We start from the raw sequence: 12,455 nt of genomic DNA on the forward strand, positions 1-12,455 counted from the left end.
AGAAGGGTCTCGACCCAAAACGTCACCCATTCCTTCTCTCCTGAGATGCTGCCTGGCCCACTGAGTTACTCCAGCATTTTGTGTCTACCTTCAATTTGAACCAGCATCTGCAGTTATTTTCCTACACCCCTATTGATCATGTATTTGATCAACTTTACAGAGGAGCATATTTCAACGTTGATGTGAATTTGAACAACTTCAATAGTTGAGCATTATAGGGCACCACCCAATCAGAAGTAATAGGTCGATTCTGGCGCCCTTCTTGATGTCCCTGAAATCCTCCCATATCTGAAGATCTGCACAGAGGATATGAATCCTCTCCACACCTAGTCCTCTCGATAAATGGCTTTGGGAATCTCTTACTGCAACTTCCATTCTTCCAACATGGAGAGGTGTGGTTGCAGTACGGTCCATGAATCATGAGCTTCAGTACCAATTCGTGCAGCTCAGGATCTACTTGTGGTCTGGTATTTCAGCTTGAACTAATCTGTCAAAATCTTGTGGTCTTGGCTTACTCGCTTCGTCAAGCCACAGCGGACAGTGCAAATGAGTATACAAGATGAGATTTTTAGTAATATATAGATAGATAGATGAACACGGAAGTATTAGATCAAAATGGCGATCTCATCTTGTATATATATATATATATGTATGTTCCCAAAATACAGCCAAAACGGTACACGATTGCGCAGCAATTTGAACTAAACTTGAAACTGCACACCGCAGGCAAATGCTGAGTAAGGTGCCCCTAAACTTGTTGTGATGAGATTTTTAATAATATATAGATTAACAGTGATACATCACAGGGCACTTCTGCATGAGCTGTTATCAAACAAATTTGGCTGAGCCACGAAGTGAACATTATAGCACTGTGATTGAAAGCTTTTAAAAAATGGATGTTGTTTTGTGAATGATATTGAAACGGCTCCAACGGCTCTAATTCGTTGTTGTATTATATTATGATGTGTAGTGTCATGGTCTTACTCAGCTCCATAATGTTGTAGATGAAAACGTGGAATAGAAAATGTCAAGGGACATAGGAGTGAACAAGCTAACTGGATTATATTAAATCAAATATGCTCCTCTTTTCATATCCGTTCACCGTTTCATAAACCTCGGCAGTGACAAGCACAAAGCAAACCTCATTTATTGTCTACCGTACCATTGTGACCAGTGTGGGGACATCTTCAGACAGTGAGCAGACTGGAAGCTGCTGTGCAATCCACCTCCCACCACAGTCAGGGATCTCAGGCATTGCACCAGAGTCCTATCCACCAGGTTAACTAGCCGACAGAGCAGCTTCAGCCCTTCAGATTTACTTCTACCCCTCCGTTCTACGAGCCTATTGTCTCTGCAGACCACATCACAGTAAAATCCTTACTATTCGGCAGTCAGAATGAATGCAGTTACCAGTTAGTGAAGAGTTAAACACACTGTCACATTTATATACTAAAACTCTCGTTTGTTTGTTCCTGAAGGGGGGGGGTGGGGGGAGGAGAGGGTGCTGCACCAATGCAGAAGAGGTTTGGGCCCAACGGGTCCACTTGGTCTAGTAACCAATAATACTAGAGGGTTAAAGGACAAGAAAGATGAAGCACAATCTTCTGCTGTACTCAAAAATGAGTTGGCAATCGGCATCATCCGGCCAGCAAGAAAAATGATCTGAGAAATGGGCTGTGGCTGGAGATGCCTGGATGCTCCCTCCGTGTTGCTGGATGGCAGCCTGGGCAGCCTGTCATTACTGCCCCATTAGTCTGGGCATCCTGTCATTATTGCCCCAGTTTCCTGGGTACCCCGTCATTTCTGCCCCAATTTCCTGGGCATTCCATTGGTGCTGCCCCATTTTCCTGGGACCTCTCTCAGTGCCATTCTGATGTTGAGTTGGGTGTACCTCCACAGAGATGGTGCCCTGATTTTAGCCCAGGTGCTTCCTCTGAAGAGGTCTTGTCAGTGAAGTGTATATAAACTGACCTTTTACAGTTTCAATGTGCAGGAACGAACCGCAGATGCTGATTTATACCGAAGATAGACATTATGTGCTGGAGGTTTGAAGAAGGGTTCTGACCCAAAACGTGATCTGTTCCTTTTCTCCAGAGATGCTGCCTGACCCATTGAGTTGCTCCAGCCATGCCTGCCACAATTAACATTGGGTAGATACAGAGGTGTTGCTGGCCACATCTCGGCCCATTTCCAGCCATTCTGCTGCAGCAGTGTGACCATGTAATGGGAATCTGATGTCCTTTGGTACAGCTTCTTTTCTCTTTGACTGCCCAGACCTCTCTGGGCCTCTCTCAGTGCTGTTCTGCAGTGCAATTGTAGATGTTTGTGAGTGTGCTTGGTGACATGTCAAATCTCCTTAAACTTATAGGAAAATAGCATCACTGACATGCTTTTTCACATTTACATCCATGCACTGGGCCCAGGCCAGGTCATCCGTGATGTTAAAACTCAGGAATTTGAAAAATTAGAAGGTGCTGCCTTTCAGATGAAACAATTAACTAATGGTTCATCTGCCCGCTCAGGAAGACATTTAACACCCGCTTACTAGGTAGAAGAAGTTGGCACTGCCTGGTCATTAATTGTGCTCCAACCAACATATCTTAAAGACAACATGCTCATGATCACATTGATGTGTTGGAACTTGCTGTGAATAAGATGGCTTCTGTGTTTCCCTCACTTGAGCAGCGACGGCACTTCAAAAAGTAGTTCATTAGCCACACAGGGATGTCCCGAGGCAGTGAGAGGTATTACTAGAAAGCACCTTCCTTCCTCTCCCTAAAGTGTGGAATAGGGTCCGTGGACATCTGTGACATGTGGACTTCCCTTTGTCATCCTATGCCTGAGAATATGTGATGGGGCTGGGAATGCAAAGGGACGTTCAACCGTCATCAATGGCATCCACTTGATCATTCTGCTGGGATGTAATCCAGTATTTGTAAGGTACTGTGCTTGTCTGAGTAAAGTCAAATATGGGGTACGGGTAAAGTACAAAAGTCCCTCCTACAGGTCCATGCCGGATCCCAGATTCCACATGCAGCGTGACTGCAAAATATTTACATACGTTCTGTTCATTCAGAGACACCCCCCAGATATATTATTCGGTCAGAACCTGTGTGTCACGTTTAGTTCCGCTCTGAACATACACTATCTCTTTCCTCTCCCACCCTCACTGCCTTCCTCCCTCCTGCTTCCCACTCTCCTTGTTTTTCTTCCTACCCTCCCTTCCTACCATTCTCCATCCTTTTTTCATCCCTCCCTCCATTCTCCCTCCATTTCCTCCCTCTTCACCTCTTTTTTCCCTCATTTCCCTGCACTCTCTATTCCTCCCTCATCCCATCCTTCTTTCCTCACGCACCCCCTCCATCCTCATTTCCTCCCCCTTCATTCCTTTCTCCCTCCAACCCTTCTTCACATACCAGCAATGGCTCTATCAGTGAAACCGGGACACAGGGTTCCACAGGGTGAGGTGCTGAGGGAGTGCTGTGCTGCCAGGGGCACTGCCATGTGGATGAGGATCTATCCACCCTCTTGCCCTGTGCAAAGTCCCCATGTGCAGCTTTGAAGAAGCGCAGGAGATTATTGCTGATGGCCCAGGCCTTCAATCAACATCATTGAAACAGATTCTCTGCCTCTTATCACGATGCTGTGTGGGCGTTTGCTGCAAGCAATACCGACTACACTTTTGAAACTATTTCATCAGCTGAAGAGCGTTCTGTGATTTCCTGAACATCTTTACAATTAAGTTCATGATTCGAAGGCAGTGGAAGAAATATATAAAAGATTGACAAGAATGAAAGTAGATCTGGGAGGCATAAACCAAAAGAAGAAAATGAACTGGCTGGGGCTGTCTTCAGAAAGTGAAGGCTGACGAGTAATCTCTTTTTGAGCACATTTGAATTTGATCCAGGGTACATATGGGGAAAACCAGAGCTAGATCAGATCAATAATAAATCCAGTGAGAATCCAGTGGCGTCTTACAGCGCCAGAGACCCGGGTTCAATTCTGACTACGGGTGCTGTCTGTATGGAGTTTGCACGTTCTCCCCGTGACCTGCGTGGGTTTTCTCCGAGATCTTCAGTTTCCTCCCACACTCCAAAGACATATAGGTTTGTAGGTTAACTGGCTTGGTATAAATGTAAATTGTCACTAATGTGTGTAGGATAGTGATAATGTGCAGGGATCGCTGGTCGGTGCGGACTCAGTGGGCCAAAGGGCTGTTTCCGCGCTGTATCTCTAAACTAAACTAAACTAATTCAGGAGAAACATCTTTACCCACTGAGTGGTGGGAATGACTAACTTGCTCCCAGAAGTTGAAACTTGGATACATTTAGGGACAATCTGGATAACATGACAGAGAAAAAAGAATAAAAGGAAAAGCTGAGATGAAGAAGAAAAAAAAGAAAAAAAGTGCAAGTGCGGGAATTCTGTAACAAAACAGAAAATACTGGAAATACTCTGCAAGTCAGGCAGCCTCTGTGGAAGGAGAAACTGAGTTAATGTTTCAGATCATGAGATTGTGACAGGAGGTGATGAGGGTTCGAAGGAGACTCTCCTGGAGCATAAACATCAACATGGGGCGTTTGGGCTGAAAGGTTTGCTTCAGTCCTGTAAAAATGTGATAGCCATTTGCAATGAAATTCACTCCTGCTCAAGAAGTTCTCACAACTTTGCTTACCGTTCTCATCAGGAACACTGCTCAAAAATTAAAATCATTTCAAACATTTGTTGTGGCAAATCAGACTTTGTCGATGTAAAGACAATTATGCGATACTTTTGAAATCTTCTGAGTCTGCCTTTTTTTCCCTCTCACTTTCTTTCTGGGGCAATGTTTAAAGGAGATGTTGTGGTCAAGTTTTTTTTTACGCAGAGAATGGTGGGAGTCTGGAAGGTGTTGCCTGGGGTGGTGGTGGAAGCAGATGCAACAGTGGTGTTTAAGTGGCTTTTAGATAAGTATAACAACTTGCAGAGAATGAAGGGTTATGAATCACATGCAGGCAGAGGGGATTGGTTTAACTTTAGTATCCAGTTCGGCCCAGTGATCGTGGGCCGAATGGCCTGGTCTTGTGCTACACCGTTCTATATTTTAATATGAATGTGGGCACATTAATAGAAGAATATGGTGATGGGTGATGAGGAGAAGCTCACATGCTGGTAAATGCTGGCACCAGCCAGATGGGCTGAATGGACTATTTTGGTGCTCTTCCTGTGGGCTCGATGTACTGCAGCGAATTTGCTCCTTGACTCCGCCTCTCGCCCTGCTGTCTCTCCACAGGGATCGGACAGGGAGTTCCAGTGGTGGCTCTCATTGTGGAAGGTGGACCCAACGTGATCTCCATCGTGCTGGAGTATCTGCGGGACACCCCGCCTGTCCCGGTCGTGGTCTGTGACGGCAGTGGCCGGGCCTCAGACATCCTTGCCTTCGCACACAAGTACTCGGAGGACGGTGGGTAAGTGCCAGGCTATGAACAGACTGTGCCGTCTCAACTAACACGGGAGAGAAACATGTAGTGCCTCCACCGCATTGTCCAACTGTGGGCCACTTCATCTTTGAAACAACAAGGTGGGAGTGACTGACATCACACCGAGGCAGCCATGGAGCAGTGGGGTGGAGTTAAATGTTGATTGTGCTCAATGTCTCCTTTCCACTCCGCCTCCTGCCAGACAGTCTTTATCCGAGAGGCAGATAACCTGCGCATCTGGGAACCTTTCCTGGGAGCTGACCCTCACACTGTGCAGGCTGCAGCACAACACTTGGCGGACATGTAGTTGTAGCCTCCTCCTCTTCACCACACACCCATGTTAAACACACTCTAGCCCGCTGGAGACATCAGATTAACAGCCTGGTAGGACTGAGGTTGGGTGAGGTTCATTGGGCATGTCTGCGTTCCATTGAGTGGGAGATCACAACATAGTCCACTACGACCACGCAATCTTTCATAACTTGCAGAACACAAGGCAAATCCCTGAAAATTTCCCACGTATGTCCACCCACATGGCCTGCATTAGAAGACTGCATGGCTGCAGACCTTTCCCCAGGGAAATAAAAGATTTTCTAATATCGAGACCACAGAGTACATGGTGCAGGTGGATGACGTTTCATCAGAATATGAGAGTTCAGAATTCGAGAAGCACCTCTGGGCAGGGGGTCGTGGAGTTCAACAATTGTACCCAGGTTCCCATATGGTCTAAAGCACTGCAGCTGGACAGACTGCAGTGTGCGAGCTTGACAATCGGGAAAGTATGGGATGTGGTGTAACGAAAGGGGTAACAGTGTTTGGGTCTGGTTGAAGGGAATATTTTCATGATTAAAGACCACGGTGCCGGGAAACGAAGGGAGAGAGAAAAACAGAGGTTTTTCCGCATAGATTTCTCATTCATTATTTATAATTGCTTCGCTTTGCTCATGAAATTTTGAGCAGATCAACATGATTAAGTTATGGTCCAATCAATCAGATACTTTTTCTTGTTACATGAGTGTAACAATCTGACTAAAAAGGACGAAGCATTTAATCAGTAATCTTGTAGAAATTCAGGGATTTGTTGTCTGTAAAATGGATATCAACGTGCTATGTTTAAAATTGTCTCAATGATTTAAACTCAATTGGAATTATTAAAGAAATCTTTTTTTAGGATGGTTAATATTGCCGTGTTACATGAACTCGGAGTGCAAGTTGATTTTCTAAGTTCAGGGTGTAATACCAAAATCATTGCCCCAATATGCATTTGGAATATTGTGAGCAATTTTAGGCACTATATCAGAGGAAGGATGTGGTGGCTCTGGAGAGGGTCCAGAGGAGGTTTACAAGGATAATCCCAGGAATGAGTAGGTTAACCTATGATGAGCATTTGTCAGCACTGGGCCTGTACTTGCTGGAGTTTAGAAGAATGAGAGGGGACCTCATTGAAACATACAGAATAGTGAAAGGCTTGGATAGAGTGGATGTGGAGAGGATGTTTCCACTGGTGGGAGAGTCTAGGACGAGAGGTCACAGCCTTAGAATTAAAGGACGTTCTTTTGGAAGGAGATGAGGAGAAATGTCTTTAGTCAGAAGGTGATGAATCTGTGGAATTCTTTGCCACTGAAGGCTGTAGAGGCCGTCAATGGATATTTTTCAGGCAGATATAGATAGACTTTTGATTAGTACAGATGTCAGAGGTTTTGGGGAGAAGGCAGCAGAATGGGGTTAGGATGGAGAGATAGATCAGCCATGATTGAATGACGGGGTAGACTTGATGGGCCAAATGGCCTAATTCAACTCCGATCACTTATGACATGATCTCCCATTTCTAACTTGCCTCAGTGTCAAATCTTGTCAGCGTATCTTCTTTAAGCCTCTGATCTTTGTTTCTGTGCCCCACAGGGTAATAAACGAATCTTTGAGAGACCAGCTGCTCGTCACCATTCAGAAGACCTTCAATTACAGCCGCACGCAAGCCCAGCACCTCTTCATCATTTTAATGGAGTGCATGAAGAAGAAGGAATTGGTGAGTGTCGCCACATGTCTGTGAGCCCCAGGCTGGGGGCGGTCTGAGGAGACATGGAGAGAAGCAGACAGCAGACACACAATCCTGGTGGTTGGAGGTGTTTTTTTCTCAAAAGTCCATTTGCAGCCAACATTATGCTCTTCCCAGCGTGAAGCTTATTGTGGGAGAGGGTTCCTGGGATTAATCAGCGGATTGCGGCACAATTGAAATTTAGTTTGAGTACTCATTAAACCTTTCAGTGTTGGCCCAGATTTTCATGATTGGGGTCTATTTGATATTTCTGACCTGTATATTCCCGACTGGCCTAGCCAGATTGGAAAGGCCCGTCGTAGGGACCCAGAGACCCCACAAGCCATGCAGTGCGACTTTGAGCAGTGTCATTGCCCTGAGTGATGTGATGGAACGATGAGGCCAGGTGGGAACACACTCAAAACTCTTCCGGAAGCCAATAACTAATACGGAATCAAGGGATATGGGGAAAAAGCAGGAACAGGGTACTGATTCTGGATGATCAGCCATGATCATATTGAATGGTGGTGCTGGCTCGAAGGGCCGAATGGCATACTCCTGCACCTACTTTCTATGTTTCTAACGACTGACCCGTTTTGCTACCTGTCAAAGCTACCTGTCAAAGCAGCCAAGACTTTGCCAATGTTCTACATCCTCAAAGGGTGGAATAGATTGGGTAAACACGCAGAATCTCTCGCCCAGAGTAGGGAACCAGTGGGCATAGGTTTAAGGTGAAGGGGGGAAAGTTTTAATGGGAAACTGAGGGGTAATTTTTTTACACAAAAGGTGGTGGGTGTATGGGACTAGCTGCTGGAGGAGGTAGTTGAGCAGGTACAATCGCAACATTTAAGATACATTTAGAAAGGTACATGGATGGGGTAGGTTTAGAAGGATATGGGCCAAAAGCAGGCAGATTGGACTAGTTTAGACGGGGCATTTTGGTCGGCATGGGCAAGTTGGACCTAAAGGCATGTTTCCATGCTGTTTGACTCTGTGACTCTATGATTCAGTGATTGAAATAAACAAGTTATTTTTTTAAAGGGTATCAAGAATATAACTAACAATTACAAATATTAAACCAAACACAAATATATATATTTTTAAATGAACACCCATTCCATCATTAGTTCCTTGCAGCCAACACAACTGAGTAGGTGGGCATTCCTGGGTCTGGTGGTGTGTTGGTGCAGGATCTGAACAACAAGAGTGCTGGAGAATCTCAGAAGGATCCTGCCCTCACACAGGAGTTGACGGAGATCCAATGGAAGAGTTACAGCTGGGACACAAGGAGTAGAGGTCAGCCATTAAGTTTGGAATTCCGGCATCCTTGTTGAAGTTCCTGACTTAATCAAGACTCCGCTGAATGTGGAATGGTCAGCAAAACTCAGCAAAATCTGGCCCCTGGTGGTTTTCAGGGAATATGAAAATGAGGATGCATTGGTCTGAAGAGACTAAATTAAATCACGGATCTTCTATTTTCTTCGACATGGTAACTGTCGAACAACAAGGCGGTGCAATGGCACAGTGGTAGAGTTGCCAAGGACCCGGGTTCGATCCTGACTACGGGTGCTGTCTGTGTACGGGGTGATTGGAGGTCGGCGCGGACTCGGTGAGCCAAAGGGCCTGTTTGCGCGCTGTATCCCTACAGTAAAAAAACACAGGCAAGATTTCCCCCCTTTGGGAAAGGCCAGCAAAATCAGATTCAATGGTGATTTTTTTTAATTAAATTTGATAAATAGAAAAGAAAACGTGCAAAGTTTAGAGAAAGAACAGGGGTATGGAACGAGAGCTGGAAGAGGCACACTAGGCTGAATGGCCTTCTGTGTAGCATGTTCCTTCAAGATCTCAAAATAATTCATCGACTTACTTTAATTTGCTAATGTTTTGGAGGTTTTCTCCCAAGTCATTTACTTCAAACCCTATTGATGTTCCCTCATTGTCCACGTATACAGAAATGCCTGTGTAACAACTTGTGGAACCACGGACCGCAGAAGGACTGAAGCACATGGCTCACCACAACCCTCTCAAAAAGCAAGTTAGGAATGGGTAATAAATCCAGTCCTGGCCACACCATAAAATTAATAAATGAAAACAAAATTGGCACACGCCTAATAGAATGCAGCTTCAATGAAAACATTGAATAGCATAACTATAGAGTTGTTAATTTTCAGTTACTCATCTGCTCGGCAGAACCTCAGGCAGCATAATCTATTTTCTGTTCAATTTATTTCATCATCCTGTGAAATGTTCACAGAAAAATAATGGGAAAAACATCATTTTTAAAAGAATCTTTGCAGACGCTTGCAGTTGTGAGATTGTTCAGAAGAATGCACACGTAACTTAAAGCTGCAAAAGCTGCCAATTCATTTTGTACTTGAGAACCAGAAAGTTAGTCGTTCTAGTGTGTTATTTTAATAAAGTGTGTGAGCATTTTGAGAAGCATCGAGAAGCTGTCCTGAACTTAAACTAACCTGCAGCCAAGTATAATTGAGATCAGCCATCAGTGGAAAGTGAAAAAGAAAAATCATGCATTTCCACAGTATTTCTGACTATCACTACCGAGATGCTTTTTGATGTGTGTTTGCTGCTGCAAAGTTAGAAAACTGGCAGCCAATCTGTGTACAGTAGGATCTCACGACCATCAGTTTCGAAGACCAGATATTCTTTCCGCTGCTGTCAGTCGAAGGGCAGATATTGGGCAGCATACTGAGAGAACTCCTCTGCTCTTCTCCACAATAGAGGCCACTGGACCCTCCACACATACCTCAGGGGACAGAGAGGCAGTCTGTCAGATCTATTTCTCAGATGTGTGGCCCCTCTTTCCACCTGACATAAGGAACAGGGCAGTCTGAGAAACAGATCTCTAATACAGCTCCTCCTCAGCCCATTGCGTGTGGTACCTTTGTTGCACTAGCCCACACGCCTACCATTAACCATTGCCACACTTGCCTTCACCTCCCTCTTATAAACTGACTGGCTGATTCACACAGTCAGTCAAAAAAACCTTTACTTACCCTTTCTATGTTTCTATACCGATTATTGTAAATTAAAATGGTTAGTATCAGCAAGGGCACAACGGAATTATTGCACGAACTCACCTTATTCCTTCAGTCCTTCTGAGCATGGGATTTTGTTCCTACTCTAACAAGCCTTGATGTGACTCCAGATCCACCATAATGGTTGTCTTTTTAATGTCCACTTAGCTCATTGGGTAATAAAGACTGGCTTCATCCACTTCTTGTGAGTGAATGAATGGAAAATAAACAAAATCCTCGAAATATTTTAAAAGTCCAAAGTGATAGCCTGAACTTATTTAAAGTGTCATGTGGTTTATGTTAATCTCACAAAATGTGTAATTGGTGTTTAACCCCTATTTGTCTGGCATGAAGATTCATGTTTCCTTGGGTTTAATTCCTTTGCCTTTCAATTCCATCTCCTCATTTATATCCAAAGTCCTCATTAAAAAAGAGCATCAGTAATTAATTGATTGATTGAAAGATGCAGCATGGAAACAGGTACTTCAGCCCACCAAACCCACGTCGACCATCAATCACTTGTTCATACCAGTTGTATGTTATCCCACTTCTGCATCCACTCCCTACAACCTAGGGACAATTTACAAAGGCCAATTAACGTACAAACCCGCATGTCTTTGGGATGTGGGAGAAAAACAGAGTACCCCGAGGAAATTCACGCAATCACAGATAACGTGCAAACTCCACACAGAAAGTATCCAAAGTCAGGATTGATTCAAGGTCTCTGGTACTGTGGGGCAGCAGCTCTTCAATCTATGCCACTGTGCCACCAATTATTAATCAGGAGGAGACCATTCAGCCCCTCAATCCTGCTTGACCACTCCATGAGATCTCGTCTGATCCTTTGCCTCAACTCTATCTTCCTGTCTGATCTCTGTAGCTCTTCATCCCCTCAGTTTGGAGGAGTCTGTCAATCTTTGCCTTGTGCCTCCTCAATGAATATACACCTCTGCAGCCCTTTGGGAAAGGAATTCCCTAAACTTTGAATCCTTCTCCTCATCTCACTCCTGAATAATTAGCTCCATAGCCTGTCACTGTGACCTCAGTGGAGAAGACCTTTGTGGGTAGATACTTGGCCAGAACATTTTGTGGATCAGTAGTCTTTGCTCAGTTTGGTAGATCAAGACAGACAAGTGATTTTATAGTACAGCCTTTCGTTCGAAAGATAAATGGATTTTTGATTGAGGGCTTGCAAATTATATTCAAGAAAATTTAATTATTAATAACATCTTAGATTATGATTTTTCCTTATGTTAAATAGGCTGCTTCCTGCAATGGAATTCCCCAAGTGTAACAACATTCAGAATAAAACTGTAAATGGGTCATCACATTTTCTCCCCCCAAAAATGTAAGCATTCAGTTTTTGAGTTGCAATGAGTCGATCAGCTGATTAATTCTTAAACAAAACAAATGCATATTTCTCAAAACATCTGCTTTTCCAAAGTTCCCAGTATCAGGTTTGTGATCAGTAATTTGATAATTTGTTGATTTATTATGTGTCAGGGTGTGTTAATTGGAGTTTATCAACAGCTTAATGGTCAATATTAGAGCCTGATCTCAGCAGTAAGCTTAATGAGCTCAATTAGCCACTGGCAATCACAGCTGCGTCACTGTGGAGATGCTGCTGGTAGGAAGCCAAGCTTTGGTGGGGCTTTGTTGTATTGTGGTGAAGATACAGGAGTTTGTTGGATAACTTGAACAAGAGATTTTAAAAAAATGAGTATCTACCCTATTAGGTTGTTGTTAAAGCAATCAAAAATGAACTGCCCCGGCTGCAATTGGTAGACACCTTCAGCTGAACTCCTTCGCTCAGTCCTCCTGGGCCCTCATGATCCCTCGGTTGCTAAACACTTTAACTCCCCCTCCCATTCCCATACTGACCTGTCTGTCCTGGGACTTCTCCACCATCAGAGTGAGACCAGATGC

The 12,455-nt window shown here is 44.3% G+C and overlaps 1 protein-coding gene across 12 annotated transcripts in view; it reads left to right on the top strand.

Moving 5' to 3' along the window:
- Positions 1–12,455, top strand: part of trpm3 (transient receptor potential cation channel, subfamily M, member 3) — a 394,480-nt gene that overhangs the window by 291,263 nt on the left and 90,762 nt on the right. For 11 of the 12 annotated variants that reach the window (XM_078395256.1, XM_078395261.1, XM_078395266.1 and 8 more), the window contains exons 7-8: positions 5,273–5,447; positions 7,362–7,485. In XM_078395256.1, coding sequence (XP_078251382.1) covers positions 5,273–5,447; positions 7,362–7,485 — 299 coding nt within the window. Of the gene's footprint in view, positions 1–5,272; positions 5,452–7,361; positions 7,486–12,455 lie in introns of those variants that run through there. The other variant, XM_078395322.1, reaches the window with a different exon arrangement.

The sequence above is a fragment of the Rhinoraja longicauda genome, chromosome 3, assembly GCF_053455715.1.
Source record: "Rhinoraja longicauda isolate Sanriku21f chromosome 3, sRhiLon1.1, whole genome shotgun sequence".
Classification (NCBI taxonomy): domain Eukaryota; kingdom Metazoa; phylum Chordata; class Chondrichthyes; order Rajiformes; family Arhynchobatidae; genus Rhinoraja; species Rhinoraja longicauda.